The sequence below is a fragment of the Callithrix jacchus genome, chromosome 6 (assembly GCF_049354715.1).
Source record: "Callithrix jacchus isolate 240 chromosome 6, calJac240_pri, whole genome shotgun sequence".
Lineage (NCBI taxonomy): Eukaryota > Metazoa > Chordata > Mammalia > Primates > Cebidae > Callithrix > Callithrix jacchus.
Genome location: NC_133507.1, coordinates 158,772,818 through 158,794,654, shown reverse-complemented (window position 1 = coordinate 158,794,654; position 21,837 = coordinate 158,772,818). Strand labels below are relative to the sequence as shown.

The window sequence follows — 21,837 nt, the reverse complement described above, 5'->3', positions numbered from 1 at the left end:
GTTGCTCGTTCAGATATTTAAGACTCAGTGATCGGGAGCAGACATGAGGTCCTGGAGGATGCCACCCAGAGAGACGCTGCAGAGAACGAGACCCTGCGGCGGGAACACGCAGATGGTGGTTCATGTTGAACTCGGTGAGCCGCACAGATGAACAATGAGGAAAGATGGAGAAGAAGGAGGTTCATGCTTGTAAAAGTTATCTTCTGTGTCGTCATGGATTTCTGGTAATTTCGCCAGCTCCTTGCAGAACCAATTCTGCTGCCAAGAACCAGAGCCTTTATTCTACGCCTGTTTCCTCTGTGGCCTTGCCAAGCGTCAGCATTGTGAGGTTTGAGCAGAACACTCAGCGAGTATGTGCTCACGGCGCCTGCACGGGACATGTGCACCTGCCAGGGCCCTGCCACTCCCCGGGGCTCAGGCGCCACCTGTGAGAAGGCGTCTCCCAGGTAGAGGCAGCTCGACTTTTAGTGGCATATTTAACCCATAAGGCAGTCAGCAAAAGACAAGCGCAAATGAAACAACAGGAAACTCAAAAACCTCTTGACCTCTGCCCCCACACTGTTTACATTGGGGTCCCCAGCCCCCCAGCTGCAGCCCAGCATGGGTCCCTGGCCTGTGAGGAGCCCGACCATGTGGCAGGAGGTGAGCCTTGGGTAAGACAGCATTCCCGCCTGAGCTCCGCCTCCACCAGGTCAACAGCAGCATTAGATTCTCATAGAACGCCTATAGTTTCTATTGTGAACTGTGCCTGCCAGGGATCTAATCTTCGTGCTCCTTATGAGAATGAGGTGGAACAGTTTCATCCCGAAACCATCCCCATCACTACCCCCACCCCCCCACCCATCTGTGGAAAAATTGCCTTCTATGAAACTGGTCCCTGGTGCCAAAAACGTTGGGTGCCACTGGTTTATATGACTCTTTGTCTTTCAAATGTATCACCCGCTGAAATGTATTCTCATGGTAAGACCCATCATAGCAATGCCATTTGGGCTGCAGTATTCTTGACCTAACAGCACCTTGACACAGGCTTTCCATAGCACTGCCTCTCTGCACACTGACATTTTCAACATGGTACTCTACGTTCATGTGGCCCCTTCCCGTAGCAAGGCATCTGGGCATCTAACAAGCCCATCCCCAATCACATAATAGGCCACGAAGACATAGCAGAGTGGGCCACTTACACGCCCCCACCACCGGCTCATTCTGAGCAAACGGCCTCGGGCACACAATGAGCCATGTGACCTTGGCTGTAACCAGCTGGCCATCAGCGACCCACCAGGTGGGGTCATCAGAACCCTTGTTCTTACAAAAGACGTCCTTTCCTAAGAGTCCTGAGAGGTGATCGAGGTGTGTCCCTTCTTTGCAATGTGAAATTGTGAGAAGAACATGAAATAAGGAAAGACAGGTGTCAGAAGTGGGTGAATCACAGACAGGAAACACAGGGGAGTTTCTGCTAAACCCGCTTCAGAGAAGCCTGGACCAGAGCAGGGCTGAGCACTCAACAGCCCCTGAAAGACAGTGCCTGCCCGGGACCCTGAGGCTCCACTGGCTCCCTCCCTCTGCTTCTTGGAAAACATGGCTCCCCTATCCTTTCCATTTCTCTGCATCATCTATACATAGGCAATGAGAAGTTACAAGTTGCCATTTAAAATAAGGGCTGACAATAGCCAGGGCTGCCCCGGAGACAGAGCAGGATCCATCTGGGAAGGACCTGCCTGGGAAGAAGGTTCTATTAATGAGAACAGGGTTCTACCCTTGGCACAGCTGAATGCCAAGGCTGAGGCAGGGATTGCTGCTCTGGTTTAAACAGAGAGAGAACATTTGAGTTTACATAGAATGAATGGGAAAGAGAGGGTGAGGGACTTCAGAATGTGGAAACGGGGGATCTGAGATTACAGAGAGGAGGGTGAGGACGGGGCCTGTGAGACTGCATCTTCCTGCCAGTGGAGGGGACAGGGTGGCAGCCCTGGGGTCAGCTGTGTGCCAGTCAGCAGCCCCTGCTCAGGCTTTGAGAAGCTGGTTGCAGCCAGCTGTGGGCACCAGTCTGGTACTAGCTCTACCATAGCAGGATAGGCCCTCTCCAAAGGCCAGTGGTGAAACCCGGGCCACAGTGGAATCCAGGGGTGATCGGTGGTCCAGGGCCGAGGGAGAGTGGGGGATCACACAGTGGGGCGGCTCTGATCCAGCCCCTCTCCACCAACACAGGCGCCCCTGCTCCGTGTGGGGCCGAACTGCTCCTGCTTCACCTAATGCTTTGTCATGGACCCTGTTCAGTGTGGGGGCCCAAAGCACCCCACTTCTGCGGCTCCTTCTGTCTCCTTTCTTAGTGCTTTTTCTCCTCAATATATTTGAGCTGAAGTCCCCTGGGGCTGGTCTCTATCTAAATTCTCTTGTAGTGCAGTCTCCTGCAGCCCTGCAGGTTTAAATGCTGGGGTCAGCTGAATAATACCGCCACCCCAAGATATTCATGTCCTAGTCCCAATAACCTGTGAAAATGTCACCTCACATAGCAAAAGGGACTTTGCTGATAGAATGATATTAAGGATCCTGAGAAGAGGAGAGGGTCCTGGATGATGCGGGAAGTCCCTAATGTAACCATATTTCTCCTCACAGGGAAAGAGGAAGGCAGGAGAGTCAGACAGAGGGACATGATCATGGAGGCATAGGCGAGAGAGGGTGAGGGTAAGAGAGAAACAGAGGGAGAGGGAGACATTGTTAGACGCTGTGCTGATGGCCTTGGAGGCGGAGGGTGGAGGAGGGGCCAGGAGCCAAGGAATCCAGGAAGCCTCTGAGCCTGGAAAAGGCCAAGAGATGGGTCTTCCCTCGAGCCTCCAGCTGGTATGCAGCTCTGAGGACACCTTGACTTTAGGACCTCTGACCTGCAGGACAGCTGTATGTTTTAAACCTAAAACTAAATCTGTGCTAAAGCTGTAGGGTACAAGTCACATATGCAGCAGCCCTAGAAACGAATACAAATACCATTGATCTGGTTTCACCATGTGAAGCGTCACCGTTATGAAGCATCTCCTCTGAGCTCTGGGCTAGTGTGTGTCCAACGCCCGCTGGACATAGCTGCGTGATGTCACTTCAACATGCCTGAAACATTTCCCCCAAACCTCTCCATCTGTGCCCTCCCAGCAGAGCTGACCGCATCTCTGTCCTTCAAGATGCTCAGGCTACAGCCTTAAAGTTGCCCTTGATCCATCCCACCCTGGATACCCCACATCTGATGTCTTGACAAGCTTGCTGGCTCTGCCTGCAAAGTGCACCTGGCCACTTCACAGAGCCCAGCACCGTGAACCGTGAGAGAACAGGACTTGCTGTTGCTCATCTCAAAGGCCTGTGGTGACTCAGAGAAAGGCTGAGGCCCTGTAAAGCTCTATAGGACCCCCGTGACCTGCACCAAATCCCATGTCCCCCACCCGTTATGTCTCCAACAGACTCTCTTCCTGGCCCCCTCATTCACTCCACTCCAGCCTCGCCAGCCTATGCTCTCCTTGGGGCATGCCAGGCTCTCTCCTGCTGTTTTCAGAGGGGTCCTCTGCCCTCTGCCCTCCACCTTCTACCCTCTGCCCTCCACCTTCTACTCTCTGCCCTCCACCCTCTGCCCTCCACTTTCTGCCCTCCACTCTTTGCCCTCCACCCTCTGCCCTCCACTCTTTGCCCTCCACCCTCTGCCCTCCACCTTCTGCCCTCTGCCCTCCACCCTCTGTCCTCCACTCTCTGCCCTCCACTCTCTGCCCTCTACCCTCTGCCCTCCACCCTCTGCCCTCCGCCCTCTGTCCTCCACTCTCTGCCCTCCGCTCTCTGCCCTCCGCCCTCTGCCCTCCACTCTCTGCCCTCCACTCTCTGTCCTCCACTCTCTGCCCTCCACTCTCTGCCCTCCACTCTCTGCCCTCCACTCTCTGCCCTCCGCCCTCTGCCCTCCACCCTCTGCCCTCCGCCCTCTGCCCTCCACCCTCTGCCCTCCACCCTCTGCCCTCCACTCTCTGCCCTCCGCCCTCTGTCCTCCACTCTCTGCCCTCCGCCCTCTGTCCTCCACTCTCTGCCCTCCACTCTCTGCCCTCCGCCCTCTGCCCTCCACTCTCTGCCCTCCACTCTCTGCCCTCCACTCTCTGTCCTCCACTCTCTGCCCTCTACCCTCTGTCCTCCACTCTCTGCCCTCCACTCTCTGCCCTCCACTCTCTGCCCTCCGCCCTCTGCCCTCCACTCTCTGCCCTCCACTCTCTGTCCTCCACTCTCTGCCCTCCACTCTCTGTCCTCCACTCTCTGCCCTCGACCCTCTGCCCTCCACTCTCTGCCCTCCACTCTCTGCCCTCCACCCTCTGCCCTCTGCCCTCCACCCTCCACCCTGAGCATCCTCTCAGCTTTTGCTTGACTGTTTTCCTCATATGCCTCCTTCTCACAGCCTGACCCAATCCACTAAAGACATGAAGAAAGGATAAGGGGGCCCAGATGATAGATGGGGGAGGCAGATGTGCAGTGGAGGGAGGAGTGAACAAGGACAGGTGGGTGTTAGCCCAGTCACTGGGCGGAGTGGTACAAAATGGTGCTGGGGTCAGCCATGGTGAGGACAGGATGCTGCCTGGCACTGATGAGAGGGAAGGTGGAAGGACAGCCTCTGTCCTAAAGTCTTGATTCCAACATCTGGTTGTCTCAGAATGGGTGGAGACTTTCCCCATGCACCACCTTTTGCTATGTTCTTCAAAGATGTGGCTAAGCATGACCTGGCTTAGGAGGTATCACCACGGACACTGGGTCAACTTGAAATAAAACTATTCAGAGAACAACTGAATGTCCGTTTGGCAAGTCAAATCCCCTCAATGAGAAGACCAAGGCCAGAAACAAGAACCCTGTCCCAGACCCGGCTTTCTGTCCACCAGTCTTCACCCTTCACGTAGCCATCTACCCACCCGGAGAGCACCCAGATGATGGCCCTGGGGGGGACATCAGGGACCCGGGCTCCATGAGCTCAGCATGGCACACTCACTCTAGTCTTTCCTCTTCTTTCCTTCGGAGGTCAAAGTCTCGTTGCACAACTTCCAAGACGTGCTGGGCCTCTTCATCAGTGAGCTTGGAAAGATCCAGTTTCTTCCCCATTTCTGCTTCTTGTCGGGGTCACACCTAGAATGTCACAGGATCACGGTCGTCAGTCCTGGAAGCCTATCGACGCCAACCAAGTCACAAAGTCAGAGATTTCTCAGGGCATCTGTCTCCACTTGGGTTAAGTGGTTTTCTAAACAGGCAAATGCTTGTCTGGAAACTTGTGTAGTGTAATGAATTTAAGTGAATCTATGCAAAATTCCCACATTCGAGTTTTAAAAGGGATCTACTTCCTACTCTCCCGAACAAACTCAGCACGGGTCCCTCATTCTCTTTCCATTGTGGGATAAATGTCAGTGATCTCCTCATCCAGAGGCACGGATCCTCTCCCTGACCTAGGGTTGAGCTTTGCAATGGGAAACCCCAGGAGAAAAATGCTCCATCCCTGAGGCTTCTCACTTTAAGTTTCTTGGGAGAGGGAACAGCACAGAAAAGAGGAAACGTCGCAGCAAAGTCACAGTCAGCTCAGAGTCTCCTGTGCATCTCCCAGATCTCCTAGAGCAATGGTGCAGGCTCCATGTGGAGAGGGATGCCTGGATGACTGACCCACTAGGTGGAAAAGCTGGGAGACTACACAGCACCTGGAATGTTTTAGCATCCTCTGGGTGTGGGGAGCTGTTTAGGTTTGCCACGTTGGGGGTGTGGCTCCAGTGGGAGGTCATACGAGCCTGATGCCTGTGAGGGGGATGTGCTTGTGCTGGAAATATCCACATAATTTCCATGGGGAGGCAAAAGTGATGCAACTTGGGAGAACAAGACACCTGGGCAGGATGAACAGCAGGTGCTGAGCTTTATTTACTCGAGAGAGGTCAGCTATGGGGCTACCCAGCAGGGATTCTCAAGCCTGGTGTGTATTAGAATCAACTAACACTACTGGTGGCCAGGCTTCACCCTCAGCAAATCTAGTTGAATTTTTTTTTTTTTAACTTAAAAAAAATATTTTAGAGACAAGGTCTCACTGTGTGTCCCAGGCTGGTCTTGAACCCCTGGGCTCAAGCAATCCTTCTGTCTCAGCCTCCCAAAGAGCTGGGGTTCCAGGTGGGAGCCTCAGTGTCTGGCCAAGAATCTGGTGTGACTCAGCTGCTCAGTAGAGCAGCAACCCCACCCAAGGCACTGTGTGATGCTGTTTGCAGGTAACCTGATGACCAAGAAGTCAAACCTCAGATGATCTTACGCCCTTTTTGAAGTTCATCAGACCTGATCCCAATCAATGTCCAAAGGACAGAGGAAGAAAAATCCTCTGTCAAAAGCCAAGATAAGTGGAACCTTAGAATTTTGCTTGCAACTCAAAACGTGGCTTGTGGACCAGCAGCATCCCCTGGGAATTTGTTAAAAGTGCAGACTCTCAGGCCCCATTCCAGACCTACTCATTCAGAATTTGCCTTTTGACAAGATCCCCAGGCAGCTCAGGTGCATGTTAGAGTTGGCCCATGTTCTGGCCATGCTGCTCTCCAGACCCCTCTGAGTAGCCAAGCTCTAGGGGAGACTCATTCACTTGGGTGGTGGGTGAGTCAAAGAAGACCTTGGCCTTTATATCCTGTTGGGTGGGTGATGGGTGTGAGGCAGGGCAGTGATTCAGTGGTGGTGGCTGAGTAGAAAATGACAGATCCTCTTGCTGGTTTTTCATATGACAATAACATACAGGCCCCATAGCTCATGCTGATGTGGACATTACTGCTGGGTATGAAATTGGAGCGCAATTGTACCAGGGAGAACCTCGCCACCAATGCATGCACACTGGACACTGCAAAACTGTGCACAGTCCCTACAGAGGATTTCCCTGACCATACTCTGGTTTCTACTCCTTCACCTGTCCCCATCCCTTTAGCGTTTCTTTATGCCCCTTAACAGTTGGTGATGTCCCATTAGTTATTGTTAAGCTCCACCAGAATAGTAGCTCTGTCTGTTCCCAGCATGCAGCAGGTGCTTTTCGGCGCTTGAGGCTCCCTGGTATGCAGCACGCTTTGACAGGGAAGCCCTCAGCCCTCGGATGCTGCAGCTACAGACAGACCAGCTCTGCTCTGGTCACTGAGGCCTTGGGGACGATTTTGTTTGTGTGACTAGGACTTCTGTTGTGAGTAACTGAAAGTTTAAAAATTACCTTGTGATTTCAACAAGTTTTCCTTGAGGACTTGAACCTATGTTCTCAAGAAATCAGAGAAGGGGTCCAACCTGTGTGCTTTCAGGGGGAAGTCTTAAAACCATCAAAAAGACTCAATTTTGCTTCTGAATTCTGAAAAGCTTCTCTTATCAGTGCTGCTGACCATTTGTTTATCATAAAAACACTAGGCCAGGCACGGTGGCTCAAGCCTGTAATCCCAGCACTTTGGGAGGCCGAGGCGGGTGGATCACGAGGTCAAGAGATCGAGACCATCCTGGTCAACGTGGTGAAACCCCGTCTCTACTAAAAATACAAAAAATTAGCTGGGCATGGTGGCGTGTGCCTGTAATCCCAGCTACTCAGGAGGCTGAGGCAGGAGAATTGCCTGAACCCAGGAGGTGGAGGTTGTGATGAGCCGAGATTGCGCCATTGCACTCCAGCCTGGGTAACAAGAGTGAAACTCCGTCTCAAAAAAAAAAAAAAAAAATTACGAACAAAACTCCCCCTGTGCTGGAGATGTACTTTGATTTTGTTGCACAAGAGATTAATTATGAAAAGTGACATTTTCTGGGCAGATACTATTTAAATGAAAATGTCCACAGAGCTCTCATGGAAGTCAACCAAAGTAGTCCCTGGCTTATGCCATAAAAATGGAGAAGGCTAATTTGTTGAATTTTTTGCACCCACTCCTCAGCATTTCCACCCTTAAACATAAAGATGAGTGTTTGCGACAGGAAGAGATTGCCTCAGTGCCCTGGGACAAGCAAACCCTGCTCCTTTACAGTTGGATCTAGGTCTGGTCAGGAAACCCTTACCACAGAATTAATTTTCGATGCTTCCATAGAGCACACACTTTCTGGTTTCTAAAGAATTGGAACAGGAGGCTGAGGCAGGAGAATTGCCTGAACCCAGGAGGCGGAGGTTGCGGTGAGCCGAGATTGCGCCATTGCACTCCAGCCTGGGTAACAAGAGCGAAACTCCGTCTCAGAAAAAAAAAAAAAAAAAAATTGGAACATAAAGTTATTATTTGATATATGACTCTGCATGACTGAGGTTCATTCATTTTTATTTTTTGGGAGTTCTGAAAAAAATGGGATCATAAGAGCATTCATTGATGTTCTATTTTCAGAATGGATGGACAGTGTGACCATCAGCTGAAGCATTATCATTCCCTCTCTTCTCCTCAAGTGGAGGCCAAAATTCTAGACTTCAGTTTGACAAACTTAAATCATAATGTGTGAGGAAGAAAAGCAAAACAAAAGGAAAAATCTGCTTTTGTCAATCTTGCAAGCTTTACCTTTTTAGACCACAGTCTGTGACCAGTAAATGGATGGATAAAAAGGTCACAGCACATCAGAACCGATGTCCTAGAGGCTGCCTGGATATCTGTTTCTCCTCCATTTTATCCCCTTTCAAATCTTGGTTTCGTTTCTTTTTCTTTTTCTTTTTTTTTTTTGAGACAAGGTCCCACTCTGTCACTTGGGCTGGAGTGTCTCTGGTGGGGACAGAGAACATGCTAGACCCATGAGGGGTGCAGGGCTGCTCTGTGCCTGCCCTGGCTGGGTGGGGTAGGGGTGGGGCTCCCAGAGTGCACGTGCTGGGGGAGGGTAGATGCCACCCTGCTCTATCTGCTTCTTGTTCCATTCCTGTGTAGATAACACCTACTCACGAGGTTCCTGAACAAAACACTTCCGCTTAGCGTCTGTTCCACTGCTCAGATTCAATCATATTAAACACTGGAGACAGTCTGCCTTCCCCAGTGGTTTAATAGCCATAGTGGGGCAGTGGAAGGGGACAAAGGGATTAACAGGCAGGGAGGGGAGAGAGGAGCTGATTTTGTAAGACGGGTATCCCTGGCCCAGACTGCTGAATTCCAGTGGCGTGTCATCTTTATCCATTAAAGAGTTGAATTCATGTTTTGGCCAAATTGAAGGGAAATCGGGGTGGGGTGGCGTTCCTCCTGCATGAAGACTTGGCTTAACTAGCTCCTGGGCTGGCTGCCTGGGGAGCCTTGGAACAATGGTGATTGTGGGTGGTCACTCGCCTGGGCAAACAGAAACTGGCACGCTAACAACAGCAGGGATGCTCTCTGACTCAGAGCCAAGGTGTGCTGTATGGTGCTATTCTTGCTGATAAGGGGGGTGGTGGCAGAGGTGACAACTGTGGAGCCTTCTGTCTTAATCCTTAGTGGCTGTTTCCCAAATGCTGCCGTTCAGGTCAGCCGGTGTGGTTATTTCCGTAGGCAGGACCTTATACCTGTCAGTAGGCACTGACCCCAGCCCTTATCAGTGGCTAAATGGGCACATTTCCAGCCAGAAGGGCCACTCCCTTCCCTACAGTTAAACCAGGCATATCTGTGCTGTAGCCACAAGGCTCTGGAATGGCTCCAGCAGCAACAGTACTGGGAGAGAGTTCTGCCCCTTGACCACCTGCTCACTGATCTGCCATCCCTCTGTTCTCCCAGCTCTCTGGGGAGTTGTTGGTAAACTTCATTTATAAATGGACGTGAGTCCTGCATTTGCACCTAAAGCCTCAGTGCTAGTCTCTACTGCAAGACGGGTCCCAGGTGAGGCTGAGAAGGAGGATGGGGCTGAGAGGTGAGAGCTGGGTTCCATTCCAGTTCAGGCACAGCCGCCCGGCCTCCTGGGACAGCTGCCCCTCCTCTCAGGGTCTTAGTTTCCCCATCTGTTCCATGGACAATGGCTGAGCTCCAGGACCTCTCTGGCCCTCTCCAGACCTGGATGATGCCAGGATGTTGAAATTGAGAGGAGTGATTGCGTGGGGGTAGTGGGGAAGGCTGTTCCTCCAGAGGTTGCTTCTGAGAAGAACAAGACAGTTGGCCCTAGAAGGCTGCCCCAGTGACTGAGACTGGGGCTCACTCGAGCCATTGAAAGGCACCAAATTCACTTTTCCCATTAGCCCGCAGGGTTCTGGGACCCTCCCACCACCCCCATCCCCCACTGGACACACATTCAGTTGGTTTAATTTTTCCGAGTCACTCATGCCATACTCAGCAAGACTCACTACCTCCCCATGTCTGAGCCTGGCACCGTCCCATGTTCTCTAAATGTATCTTCAATCAGTCCCATCCTGTGAGGCACCTGCTGCTGTTCTCCGAGCCTGAGTGAGGGCCGGGGGGCACAGTGACCTATGACTGCGGCTTAGATACTAAGCACCTGGGCAGGGAGGGGGCTGGCCCAGGAAGGCTGAGGCCTTGGTGAGGTCAGCTGAGTCCCGCTAATGAGCAGGTGGAGGGATGGGCTTCTTAGGACAGATGCAGGCCAGCTGAACGCGAGGCGCCAGTGTCACTGCTCAGCAGCGTGGTCTGCACGTCCAGGAGCCTTTCCTGAGACTTCACAGCCACCAGCAATGGTGTTCTGTGCACCTATTGGGGGCCTTGCTCTCTCCCCAACTGTCATCACTCCCTCAGAAGGAAATATGTGAACAAGGTACCAATCACACCATCTAAAAAAGGACCTGTAAAGGCCCCAACTCGAGGTGGAGTTTTCAGTGCCAGTTAGTGTCAGTAGGATGCGGTGTCTAAGCCTGTGGAATCTTCGGGGATTTAGAAGTGAGATTCTGTTCCTGTGGGGACTTGGGGCCAGTGGGGATGAAGCCCACAGGTGCGCACAGCTCAGAGACCCTTCCCACATCTGCCCGGCGGGCCCAGGGAGACCGTCCTCAATCAAAAGCTGATTCCAATGAAACAGGCTTTCAGACGCCCAGAGGAAGCCGGGTGCCTCCTCCCATGCCAAGATCATCTGGCCTCTTCCTTACCCCAAGACCAGCTCCTGGGCGGGGAGGACGCCTTTCCCCTGGGGCCAGCCCGAGTATCCATGGCGTCAGCAGCCTTGGCCCAGTCTGCATGGCAGACCCGCAATGAAGGCAGTGGAGCTTCTGATTAAAACCAACCGTTTTGCCCAAGATGGGGTTTCCCCACCACCCCATTCCCACCCGTCCCCGCACCCAGACCAGTCTGCTCAAACAATCCAGGTGAAGCCTGGGGACTAAGGCTGGGTGGCTGGGAACGCGCTCTCCTCACCAGCCTGGACCAGGGCCTGGAGGCTGGCGGCTGGGGGGCGTTTTCGCACCCGTGGCGCTACGTGGGACACCGCGCACCCCCCAAAGCCTAAGGCCCCAGTCATGGACGCCACCCTGGCCCCGCTGTTCCCCTTTCCTGGTGCACTCACCGGACCCTCTCCGGGGGACGACGAAGCAGGGCGGCGTCAGGTCCGGGCGCCGAGGCAAGGTTGGATGATGGGGCCAAGTAGCGCGCGGGGAGCAGGGCGGCTGGCTCGCGCCAGGCTCTCCCGGGCAGACGGGCCACTGGCCAGGTCCCGGCGCCTCCCGCCCGAACCACATGGGCTGCGCCCCGCCCAGCTCCGGGAGCACAGGCCCGTCGGACGCCCGGCAGGGCCGAGGGCGGGGCGGACACCTGGGGCGCCCGCGCTGGAGGTGCCCCTGCCAGGGAGAGCCCTGGATACTCGTCCCCAAGCCAGTCTGGGGAGAAAGACGGCGGCGGGGAGGGGAAGGTTGACCACACAGCTGCGATTCGCTTGAGTTGCGGCGACTCTGCGGGTGACTTGGCGCCGAGGTCCTGCTCTGGGCCGGGTAGGAGCCGCTTGCTGAGCGTGCAGCACGTCGTCGAAATTTCTAATTCCGCAGGGAGAGCGCTATTTACTTCGGCTTTACAGATGGGGAAACTGAGGCTCAGAAACGCGCCCTACCAAAGCCACCGACCAGTAAGTGGCAACGCCAACTAATAAATGGGACTTTAAGCCCAGGGCTTTCTGCTGCAGACCGAGTGCCCCTCACCCCTTGGATTCTGCCAGGAGGGCCCCGCAGCCGTGGGCAGCCCCGCCTGCCAAGAAAAGCCAAGCTCCGCGGGCAGATGGGGCAGGTGTGGAAACCAGGACGCGAGGCGCGGTGCGGCGGTTCCAGGACTTAGGACGCGCTGCGGGGAACGCCTGGGAGCTCCGCGCCTCTGCGCCCTACTCCTGGACTCCAGGGCCAGCTCATGGGCGCCGCAAACTCAGCGAGTCCCAAGGCCAGCGGGGTCTCCTGTCCGCCCGGGCAGCTTGTCTTTCTGAGTTCCCACGGACACTGGAGAATTGCCCTCCTTCATCCTCCAGGACCGGGCGCTTCAGAACGTTCTCCCTTCCCTTCCCTCTCACTTGTCATTTAAAAACCTACATTCTCTGCTCCAGGAACTGCTTTTGCAATTCAGTCTTTGTATCTGCAAAAGCGGGATAGGAAAATAAATAAAGCTATTAGGTGAACAAATGTTACTATCACCATTTAACAGAAGAGGAAACAACCTTAGAGGATTGTTGTGATATCACATTAGATTATTTGTAAACAGCTTTCAAAAGGCTGCAAAAGAACAGAAAAGAATGTGGTTGCCTGCTGAGGCCCGGGGAACACTGGAGGTGAATCGGGGTGTTTCCGATCCCTGGGCTTCCTTGGGACAGGTGCTCTCACCAAATACCATCCATGAGTGAGTGTGGACCCTGGGATGGGATGACGCTTACACTGAAGCCAGCATTTCCACATCCCATTCGGTCCCGCGTTATGTTTTTCATCGCTGTACCTCCTTGCCATAAACCTGACTATATGGCTTGTAAGATTAATAAATCCCTTACGAGCTGATGTGGGGACTTACATTTCTTAAGGGCAGAAGTTTTTAAAAAAGTGTTTAATACTTTAGTGCTTATTTGTTTGAACTAGTGGTTTAAAAAATATACAACTGACACATGGTGATATATGATATATAGTAAAGAATATAAGGAATATAAAATGAAAAGCCACATTCTCTCATTTTCCACTATCAATATCCCTGACGAAAGCAATCGTTATTAATGGAGTTTTGTGTATTCTTTCTGAAGTAAGTGTGTGTGCGTATGTGTGTGTGTGTGGTTGAGCATGTGGGCTCAAACCCACTGCAACAGTCACAATTCCAGCTAGGAGCGTGGCCCACAAGCTGTGTCATCTTGCACCTGTTACTCAACCTTCTTCCGGCTCTTTTCTCTCTTCTCTTCAATGGGAATGGGAATGGCAGTTACACAATAAGGGGGCTGTGAGTCAATATCCCTGAAGCTGAAGTGCGACCTACCATGTGGCGGGTGCTTGGTGAAATATTCATTACTGCTCCTGTTGATCCACTTCATCCTTTTTAGTGGTTGCAGAGCATCCACTGTGTGAGTTACCGTAATTACTCACCAGTCTTCTATGACAGACAGTTAATTTCTGACGTTTTGCTATTTAAACGATTCTGCCATAAATACCATTCTAGATAATTCTTAATATTGACAGCTATCATACCTAGGATGACACATAAATATTGTTCATACATACTGATGTATCTGTAGACTAAAAGCCTACAGATTTGGATTTTCTGAGTCAAAGGATGTATACAATTTTAAGAGAAAATTCTAAAATCATAAACATTTTAAATGATTAAATGATCTCAAAATTACAGAAAGTTTCAAGTGTGACACAAAGAACCCTCCCTTGCTCTAGCCATTTGTGCTGAAGTTGCTGACATGAGTGTTTAGCGTATTTTATACAAACAAGGACAACCGTCTATTAAACTGCAATCCAACCTCAACATCTGTAAACGATACATTGCTATCATCTAATCATCAGAGTCCTTTCAAATGTTGCCAGTTGTCTTTATAATTTTTTGTTGCCAAAGGATCCAGTTCAGAATCACATGTCCTGTTTGGTTGTCATTTCTAACACTCCTTCAAATCGGATCAGTTCCTCTGTTTTTGACTTTCAATGGCTTTGCTACATTTAAATATTAGGCCACTTAATTTTTAGACTGTCCCTAGATTTGGGCTGGTCTGTTGTTTCCTGTGATTATACTCAGGTTTTGCGTCGTTGGGAGAATCTTGCGCAATTGAGGCTGGGTCCTCTCCTACGACCTGTCAGCTGGTGCATGGATGCAGTATGTGTCCTTACTGCTGGCTGGGATCCCTGGCCTAAGGTGCTGTCTTCCAGCCATCTCCATGGGCAAGTTACTCCCTTCCCCTCTATAATTAATATGTATTTTTGGAGGAGAGGCATACATATTTAAAATTTCATAAGGCTGGGTATGGTGGCTCATGCCTGTAATCTCAGCACTTTGGGAGGTGAGGCAGGTGGATTACTTGAGGTCAGGAGTTCGATACCAGCCTGGCCAAGATGGTGACACCCTGTCTCTATTAAAAATACAAAACTTAGCTGGGTGTGGTGGTGCATGCCAATAGTCCCAGCTACTTGGGAGGCTGAGGCAGGAGAATCACTTGAGCCCAGCAGGTGGAGGTTGCAGTGAGCTGAGATAGCACCACTGCACTCCAGCTTGGGTGACAGGGCAAGACTCCAGCTCAAAAAAAATAAAAATAATCAAAAATAAAATTTCATAAACAATGTCAAATGGTAGCAGAGAATAGATTTTATGTCTTTGTATTCCTGCCTCCCCAGCTTCTCAGGGCTCCCTGATGTGCCGGTTGGTGGTACCCTCTACCGTCCTCTCATTTTCCCCTGCCCTGAGACCTACCCTTCCTTGTTCACTATCTAAGGGGGGAAACTGAGGAAACTGATGCCCAGAGAGTGGGATGGAGTTTACCCAAGATCACACAGTGAGTCAGAGGCAGCCATCTCTTCAGCCCTGAGCCTCACAAGTCACACTGCTCAAGTCTGGGTTGGTGGGTGGACACTAGAGGTCAGAAGAGGCCCCTCCCCCTACTTCCTTGTCTTAATGGTGGAGGTCTGGAGACTTCGTGGCTGGCATGAGAGGGAGGAAAGGATGGTTCACTTAGCCATGCCAGCAGGAAGCTCACCATGGAAGATGGGCTTCAGAGAAGCACCCTTTAATTTCACTGTCTGGGTGTCCCCCAATTCCAAAGGTAACTGGGCAGGCAAGTCCCACTGAGGGGTGGCCTTGGGCTTAGCCTCTTCTCTGTACATGGATAGGGGACCCTGGGGAAGAGATGGTTTCTGGCCCCCCAGGGAGCCTCACAGAGTTTCCTTTGCCATCCCAGAGTCCAGGATTAGTGCTGAAAAGGCCACAGTTCACATCCACTCCCCTCCTGGGTGCTCCAGGGCTCTGGCAGGCAGTGGTTAAAACCCGTTCCCCTCTCTCTATCTCAACCCTCTGGGCCAGTATGGCATTGGGCTAACAAGGGTGTCTAGATTTTTGAGATAACCATTCAGGAAACAGAACACATGCAAAATATTGCCCCAAATCTTAGCCATGTCCACTAAACTACTTGCAAATTATAAGAAAATATGTTTTCATCAGATATTGAATGCCTTTTTTTTATTCCAATAAATCTGAAAAATTGAGGAGATAAACCCGTTTTTGGAAGCATTCTGGCTTTGCAGTTGTTCAGCTGGGTGGGGGATCACGGGTTATGCAAGTGCCCCGGGCCTCTGAAGAGCTGTCACCTGACTCTGCTTCTGCCGGTTCGTCAGCACCCAGGCTCATGTGACTGCCCTCCAAGGAGCTGAGCACAGGCGCGGCCCCCGGGCTCACACTGGTCTCCTCGCACAGCTCTACCCCGTCTGCTTCTGTTTGCTCTCTGGGCTCCAGCTTCTGAACTACCCCGCCGCCCAACCTCCCTTCACCCTTCCAAGTCCTACTCCCTGTTTAGGTCAGCACTCAACTGTCCTTCCCTCAGAAATCACACCCTGGCCACGCAGCCCTGCCCACTGTTGGCTTCCCTGTGCTTCCTGAATGTTCTTGCAGACAAGGCTCATAGTTTATCTCCCGTGCCCTGTGATTATCTGGTTAGTGGAGGAAGAGTCCTCCCCTGCTCTGAGCTCTGGGAGGACAGGGACTGTGAGGCTCACCGTGACGTCCTGCTGCCTTCCTCGGTGCTCGGTGCATGATATATAGTAAAGAATATAAGGAATATAAAATGAAAAGCCACATTCTATCATTTTCCACTATTGATATCCCTGAACTGAAAGCAATCATTTTTAATGGAGTTTTGTGTATTCTTTCTGAAGTGTGTGTGTGGTTGAGCATGTGGGCTCTCGACAAATATGTGTTGAATAAATATTGTTCAATAACCATCACGTCATATTTTGATGTTGCCTTTCATCTTAACTTTGACTGAAGGGCATTTTCCAAAGAGAGCTAGCTCTGCGCTCCACCACCCAGGTGGCCTGGGCTAACAGCACTTCCCTGGAAGAGCAGGGTTTCTTGGGAAATGGCTTGAGGGAACAATGGAATGCAGGGCTGGGAGAGGGGCTGAGTTGTGTTCACAGGGATCTCTGCTCACTTGGGGGCCGTCATTCTTCTCGGTCCTTACTACATTTTGAGACGGTGGCTCCCAACTCAGCTCAGCCTCTTTCTCTTTCTTGTGTTGGTCTGAGATTACCTTTTTGTTTCCTCCCTTAGCAGGCCTGTGCTGCAGAGTAAGAAACAGTCCCCTCCACTCAAATTCCACTTTCCAGAATTCCCCCTCCAGAATTCCATTTAGGATGTTCCTACCCCACATGTGTGAGTGCCGGGAAGTGTGGGACTCTCACATTTATGTTGGCAATGTGCTTTCCCTCATCGGCACACAGAGAGCTACATTTTGATGACTGCTTGAGGGGAGCTCTAATTAACCAGAGAGGCCAGCCAAGAGGAGTGGAAAGTCTGAACAATAAAGTTCTTGAATCTAGAACCATCAGAAATCTCAGGCTTTTGGGGGTTCTGGAGGCTTTAGCGCATATTGGGGCATGGGCCAATGAGTAGTTCTCTTGACCTAAATTAACTTAAGTAGGAGCTTTAACCACCGAGGATTCAGGAATTAGGCAGAAATGGTTCAAATTGAAGGGAATGAGTTCAGACAATACAATTTCCAGACCCACTAGTGGAAATCTTGGTCGTGCGGTTATGAAGGCGGGAAAGCGGACCTCACTGAAGGCTACCGTGGGCCCAGCAAGTATGCTCTGGGTGCCTGGCCCGCACACTAGCAACTGGGTTGGGCATCTGAGCTCCCCAGTATCAACTGGGTTATACAGATAAGGAAGCAGAGGCACTGGTTCAAGGTCACACAGTCCGAGAGGGGAGACCAGAGGCAAAGCCAGGTCTAAGCGTCTGGGGCAGGCAACAGCCACAGCAGGGGTGACGGGCTCATGCGCCCCAGCACAGCCAGAGGCAGGAAAGCTGTGAACAACAGACCTAGAAACTCAAGACCAGGGCCCCTCTCGTGGGACCCTGTCAGGGCAAACAGTGGGAAGAAGCCCCTTTGGGCCCTGGGTGTGTGGTGCCCTACATCAGGTGGGGGCATCCCGCATTCCCGCATCACAACGGTCCAATCAGGCATTCCGGGAGCAATCCTTTTTGCTTCTTCTCCACTTCGGTAATTCGTAGCAATGGCTTTCAGTTTCAGCACATAAGCTGCACTTTGCATCTCACGTTAAACTCTTGTATGAATGTTCCAGGATACTTGCGGTGTTGCTAATGACCTCCCCATCGTGAAAGCTGTTTCAAGATCTCTCTCTTGAGCTACTACCGCCTGTACCTCTCGGGTCAGTCTGATGTCAGCACAGGGCTTGGCTGAAGCCACCCCAGAGCCAGCAGCAGGAATCTAGCAGTCCCCAGAATCTAACCCCCGCCCCCAGGCCTCCCCCTCACCCACGGCCAGATTCAAAGTCCATTACCAACTAATAATGGACCTACAGCCAATTCCCAACCCGTGAGCCCCACCTTCACCTTCTCATACCCCATACTCAGCCCAGTCTCGCCCTTCATGTGAAATACGCAGTTTTCCAAGCTTGCCACCACTTGAACTCCAAACCTAATTAATCTCCAGCCCTATCTTTCATGACTTCCTGACGCCACAAATCCAAATGAGTCTACTTGTTCCCGGGACCACGTGCGCCTTCAGTTCTGGGTGGAAATGCAACGTCAGGCTGTGTTTTGTGCCTTCCCATGTTCTCCTACAGTCATCCAAGGTTAACCTTCAAATCCTACCTGCTCAGGTGGCTGGGCGAGGTCACTGGTTTTGAAATTGGCTTTGTAAATGTATTTCAGGTTCTGAAAACACTTGGTTAGAATTGTCAGGTATTAAATTATTTAAAAACTATCATAACAACTTAACACACACTTGGAAATGGAATGACAGGCTCAGGTCTATCTCCTCGGGGCATTTGGGGAGAACCAGAAGGCCTCTGTGGTAGTGTTTATAGAGATCTGCACCTCCTGCCAACTTAGTGTGGACTGTGCTGAAAATCAGACCCAGGATTTGATTGTAAGGGCGCCAAGAGTAAGGTTTCCAGATGAAATGTTTGCTTTCCATTTAAATTTGAATTTCAGATAAACTGGATACTATTTAGTATAAGTATGTTCTAAATATTGCATGGGGCAGGGCATACTTACTTACACTAAAATATTATTTGTGGTTTATCTCAAATTCAAATTTAGCTAAGTATTTTGTATTGACATCCTGCAAATCTATACCAGAACTACAGAGGGGAACACCCTGAATAGGTTTTCTATGCTTCAGTTAGGGAATTGATAGGGTGGTAGAATCCTGTGACCTGGGAGGAGGACATGTGGATAGCTTGAACACCTGGATTCCCAAGAACCCTCTTGGGAATAGCACTTTCCCTTTTCCCAAGAATGCTGATAGCCGGTTACTGTGCAGTCTTCACCTGAGATGGTTGCCTTACAATGCCATACTTGTCCTTCTCAAGATCTGTGTCCATCTCTTCTTATTTCCTCTATATCAATAACTAGGGCCAGGTCCCAGTATAGCCCAAGTGGGGAAATGAAGTTTCTTTTCTGAAAATAAACAGCATCTAATGAACATAACTGCAAGCCTTGGCCAATATATATCACCAAGCCACAGAGAGAAACGTGTCTGAATAAACCACGAAGAAACTGAAGTCAGTTTTGTTGGTTTGGTGGAACTTGTCTATGTCTTAGAATATGACTTCCTGGCAAGGATGCTTGGAAATCATCCAAATACACCACCGAGATGGCTCTGCGAAGCTTGGGGACGATGTAAATGAGGTGTAGACGCTATGCTTGCCTTGGCAGAGTATTAAGTAAGAGCTTAGAAGGCTTAGGGAGGTAGGAATGTGAGCATGGATTTATTACGTAAGATCAAAGACTCTACCATTTGACTGTGTTCCCTGGGAGGGCTCAGAGGACGCTTTCTTCACCAAAGCAATAAGACATGTACCAGTGTGAGGAGTGTCACAATCTCTCACTCATTTTCCGGATCTAAACCAGTTTTTATAGCTGGGTTCTCAGACCTAGACCCCTATTAACTAAAGGAGAAGCCAGGTCCCTTTGAGGAAGGACTTTACAATATCACTACAATATATACCGTCAATATTATATGTTGCTTTCCCCAAAGGGCCCATGATTATTTACCAGGATAACTGTATACCAGGGGAAAGGGAAACACTCAAACTTTGGAGGGTGATTGGATACAGATTCTGACTGACATGGTTGTTTATCTCAAATTGAAATTTAGCTAAGTATTTCGTATTGACACCCTGCAAATCTATACCGGAACTACACAGGGAGCCCTCACACCATCAGAGAAGATCTGAAACAGCCTTTACTGGGAAGGAAAATAGCAAACCTTCTCTCTGCTGTCTATGCCAGGGCTGTATCAACTCTTTGATCACCGTCACAGTGTAGTCCTCAGGGACTTTGAGGGCGCCGAGGCAGCATATGATGATATTTTCTGGATTAGGCATGGTAAAAAGGAGAGTGTAAGGATGCTGAATACCCTGGTAAGATATACGTGCATTGAGGTCTGGGAGGCAAATCCTGTGATGTTCCAGGGATAGAAAACTTTGGCTAGGTTTTTAGGGGACTAAAGATGCAGAGTGTGCCGGGACATACCTTCAAAGGTTTAAGGCAAATTGTTCTCTTTGCAGGAGCCATGACGAAGACAGAGACATAGCACTGGGTGGAACTTTGGATTTTGGAGGCAGCACATGCCTCACTTGGGAATACTGCTCCAATCCATTTGGCAAGTGATTTTGGAAGGCTGGCAGTCTCGAGTGAGGCTTAGAGCATGAGAAAATTCTGTAGCAGGTCCAGGTGTTAATGCAAGCTTCTCTGGTCGGTCAGGGAACTGGAAGAAAATAAGGCTGAAAGACTGAAGACAGAGAGGCACGTGCAGGGATCTTGGGACTAGGCCCCATGTGTGAATCGTCGATCTCATGTCAGTGCTCAAAGGACACTGAATGAATGGATATACAGGATGATTTACCCTGTGGAGTCAGACTCTGTCCTTGGTCACCTCAATGTTTATGCCTAGGGTCCAGGAGGGAGGCCATGTGGTCCAACTACGTGGGCACTATCTCACCAAGGCTAATCTAGCTACTTCTGTTGCTGACTGTCTGACTGGTGCTGAGCTCTTGACATGGCACCATCCCCTGAGAAAACCAACCAGCGCCTTGAAGCTGGCTCAGATTTGGGTATTTAGTGGGAGTTGGTGAGAGGTAGGTTGGAATGTCCATTGAAAAGGATTTAGGATTTTGGTTCTGAAACAGAATGGGCAGACTCACTTTTCCTTACTCCTCCTTTCTAAAAACAACTAAACACCCTGGAAATTATCCCACAGAAAACGATAAAATGACTCTAAAAGTTGGGTAAAAGAAGGTGGATTGGCCAGAGACCTCAGGACAGGAGGAAAGATAATATAGTGAGTTCCTCAGGTTTTTTTTTTTTTATCTCTCATGTAGCCTGACTGGGTGTCAGAGAGGTCTGCAACCAGCACCTCCAACAGGGCATACTCTTTTTTTTTTTTTTTTTTTGAGACCAAGTCTTGCTCTATTGCCCAGGCTGGAGTGCAGTGTTGTGGTCTCGGCTCACTGCAAGCTCATGTTTCATAAATTAACATCAGTGCTTCAAAAGCAATCCCATAAAAATGCCTCAACAATCAATGTCAAGTCATTGATTTACAGAACATTAACTGTTAGAATCGGGAGACTGGGATGCCACACCCACTAGCTGTGTGACCTTGGGCAAGATTTCCAGCCTTGCTGGGCACTGATTTCTCTGTCTGCAGAGTGGACGTTGGGCAGACTATGCAGCAGCGCACTGGTGGGTCCCATGGGTTGTCCACCCAATAACTATGTCCCTTGTGTGCTAACAGAACCCTGACTCCAGGTAGACGATCAAGGACTTCAGCTAAAAATAGACATGTTCCAGCCTCCCTTGCAGTGAAGATACCCTGCACGCACACTTCTGCACAATCCAAGTACAAGAGGTTCCTGTCCCTTCCAGAAAAAAACAGGAGACCCTTGCTGGGAGAAAGCCCTTTACCTCCTGCCCTTTCCCCTTCCTGCCTGGATCTCGATCTGAGATCTGCAGCTGCAGCGAGTATCTGGCAACCAGGAAGAGACCAGCAATAGAACGGTAAGGACCTGGGAATGGAAAGGAAGCCCAGTGCCCTGACACATCTCTGGGCTGTGCTCCCAGGCTGACAGGCAACTTCCGAGCTCCTTGTTATGGGAGAAAAAGACACCTACACATCTAGGCCACTGTCAGTTGCGTTTCCTGAGCTTGCAGCTGAATGCATTCCTAACGGATTGAATGAGGAAGAGGGGGAGGAGGGTGCCAGCTGCAACCCTTTAATGCCAGGTGCCGCTCTAGCGAGTTTATGGGTTCAACCACATTTAATCCT

At 50.7% G+C, this 21,837-nt stretch overlaps 1 protein-coding gene across 5 annotated transcripts in view; it reads right to left on the bottom strand.

Moving 5' to 3' along the window:
* MLPH (melanophilin) overlaps nt 1-11,532 on the bottom strand; it is a 71,624-nt gene extending 60,092 nt beyond the window's left edge. For 4 of the 5 annotated variants that reach the window (XM_035306127.3, XM_035306130.3, XM_035306129.3 and 1 more), the window contains exons 1-2: nt 11,395-11,532; nt 4,991-5,124 (exon numbers count right to left, since the gene is read on the bottom strand). In XM_035306127.3, coding sequence (XP_035162018.1) covers nt 4,991-5,100 — 110 coding nt within the window. In that variant the 5' untranslated portion in view covers nt 5,101-5,124; nt 11,395-11,532. Of the gene's footprint in view, nt 1-4,990; nt 5,164-11,394 lie in introns of all 5 variants that reach the window. The other variant, XM_035306128.3, reaches the window with a different exon arrangement.
* Between the last annotated feature and the right edge of the window lie 10,305 nt (nt 11,533-21,837).